This window comes from Myotis davidii, unplaced genomic scaffold, assembly GCF_000327345.1.
Source record: "Myotis davidii unplaced genomic scaffold, ASM32734v1 scaffold317, whole genome shotgun sequence".
Taxonomy (NCBI): Eukaryota; Metazoa; Chordata; class Mammalia; order Chiroptera; family Vespertilionidae; genus Myotis; species Myotis davidii.
The window spans coordinates 1,434,510-1,436,500 of record NW_006288994.1 but is presented as its reverse complement, the minus strand read 5'-3'; the positions used below and the strand labels follow the sequence as shown (position 1 = coordinate 1,436,500).

General features: G+C 36.8%; 1 protein-coding gene across 1 annotated transcript in view; it reads left to right on the top strand.

Moving 5' to 3' along the window:
- LRRC69 (leucine rich repeat containing 69) overlaps window positions 1-1,991 on the top strand; it is a 26,852-nt gene that overhangs the window by 6,667 nt on the left and 18,194 nt on the right. The window contains exon 2 of the mRNA XM_006761204.2: window positions 1,342-1,468. Coding sequence (XP_006761267.1) covers window positions 1,342-1,468 — 127 coding nt within the window. The remainder of the gene's footprint in view (window positions 1-1,341; window positions 1,469-1,991) is intronic.

Sequence of the window (1,991 nt, the reverse complement as noted above, 5' to 3'; positions counted from 1 at the left end):
TAAGTGCCTTTTCTTGGGTTATCTATCTACTTTATATAATCTTGAGAGCTGTTGACTGTCAGCTATCCTAGTATATTTCCCAAGATTGATCTTCAAAATTACATTTCATCAAACTTCTTACATCTCCTCCTCTCAGCAGACTTTGGTCCACATTTCATTGAAAAACAGACACTATCAATCAGGAGCTCCCTTATCTTTCCATCACCAGACCGATCCAGTGTTCTGATCTGCACACACCTTTTCTCTACCTTCCTTCTTACTCCCTGGATGAAAAGGTCCTACTTGCAACTTGGATCCTATCCTCTTAAAATCTAAAGGATTTTGATTTCTGCAATTATCCCTCTCCTTGTATTAGTAGTTACTCATTCTCTACAGGTTTATGTCCATCAGCATATAATAAACTGAAATGTATGTTATTTTAGGGAAAAACAAACCCTCCAGCTGCCTCCTAATTTTCCAGTGTCCTTTTATAGCAAAAGTTCTTCAAATAATTGTCTTTGCTTTCTTACATTTTCTTGACAGCATACCTCAAGCAGAGTTTCCTTTCCAACACTTCACTCCTGTTGTCAAGGTCACTATTGCTGTTCACATTGCTAATTCCAATGGTTATTTCTTTGTTTTTATTTTACTTAACTTTTCTCTAGGATTTGATCCACAGTTACCTTCTTAAAATAGCTGCCTTTTCTTTTCTCTTGGCTTCTGTGACACTATATATCTCTGAGAGCCTGAGTCATAGATTTTTATAATTGAGGCTACACTATCAGGAGAGACCCATAAGGGGGTGGAGGAAGCAGAGTAGAGCAGAGCAGGAAAAGGATCTAGGCAAAGATGTGGCCCAAGCCATCCTCATCGCCCGCCTGGCCCACTGCAGTCATGCCTGTTATCCTTGTACTCGCCTCTTGCTCCACCCGAATTTAATGCTTCATTTGGGAGTTGTAAGACAGGAGAACCTCAGATCTTTGGCGATATTTCTGACTTCAGGAAATTAGCTCCTTTGTTGATTTCTTTTAATGGGTTTGAGTCTATAGGTCACAATGCTAGGGTACTCTCGAGCTGTTCAAGTGAGTTATAAATGAGCCATTAACTGCATTTTTAAATACCCTTGGAATGGTTTGCAATACAATTTTATTAAAGTGCTTTAATTAGCATAAAGTGTTTGAACATGAACTAAAATGAACTTTATTTATAAAAATCATTTTAGATATGTGTAAAAGGATTGTTTGTGATCACGCTGAAGTTTTCATAGGTAATGTCCATCTCAGCAAAGGGACTTAATTATTTCTTTTTTCTCATTTGAAGGTAGATAATGTCTGAGTCCATTAAATCTCTATATGTTTGCAGTTGACAGTACTAAATCTGGGAAACAACCTTTTAGAAGAAGTTCCAGAAGAGGTGAAATACCTCACATCCCTGAAGAATCTCCATTTATTTGGAAATAGAATTAATAGATTTGCTTCTGGAGCATGTGGTAAGTTAGTCAAAGAAAAGCATTATTATAGTCTCAAAATTAATCCCCTTATATTTAGAACTGAATTCCCTTATATTTAACAATTTAGATGAAAAAGGAACTTTACATGTTTTGCTTTGGGGGGGAGATATTTACATGCTACTCTTGAAATTATGAAATTCTGGGGACTTTTTTTTCAGCTATTGTAGTATATTTCTTTACATGTAGACCTAAGAAAATAAGCAAGCATTAGTGTAGTGAATTTTCATGTCTGTTCATACTCTTGAATCTATGGGCCCTTTCTTTGTGCCAGAGTGAAAACTAGTGGAAAATCAAATCAAGGAAAGCTTTCCACAGCTCTCCTTTTCCTTTATACTTTTTATTTTGTCTCAGATACTAAGTCACAGTCTTTGATCAAGATAATAGGTTTAGCCCTGGCAGGTGTGGCTCAGGGGTTAGAGTGTTGGCCTGTGCACCTGCCGGCACTCAATCCTACAACCTTAATACAATTAATTTCACTTATGTGTTGCATTTCAGTCATTTT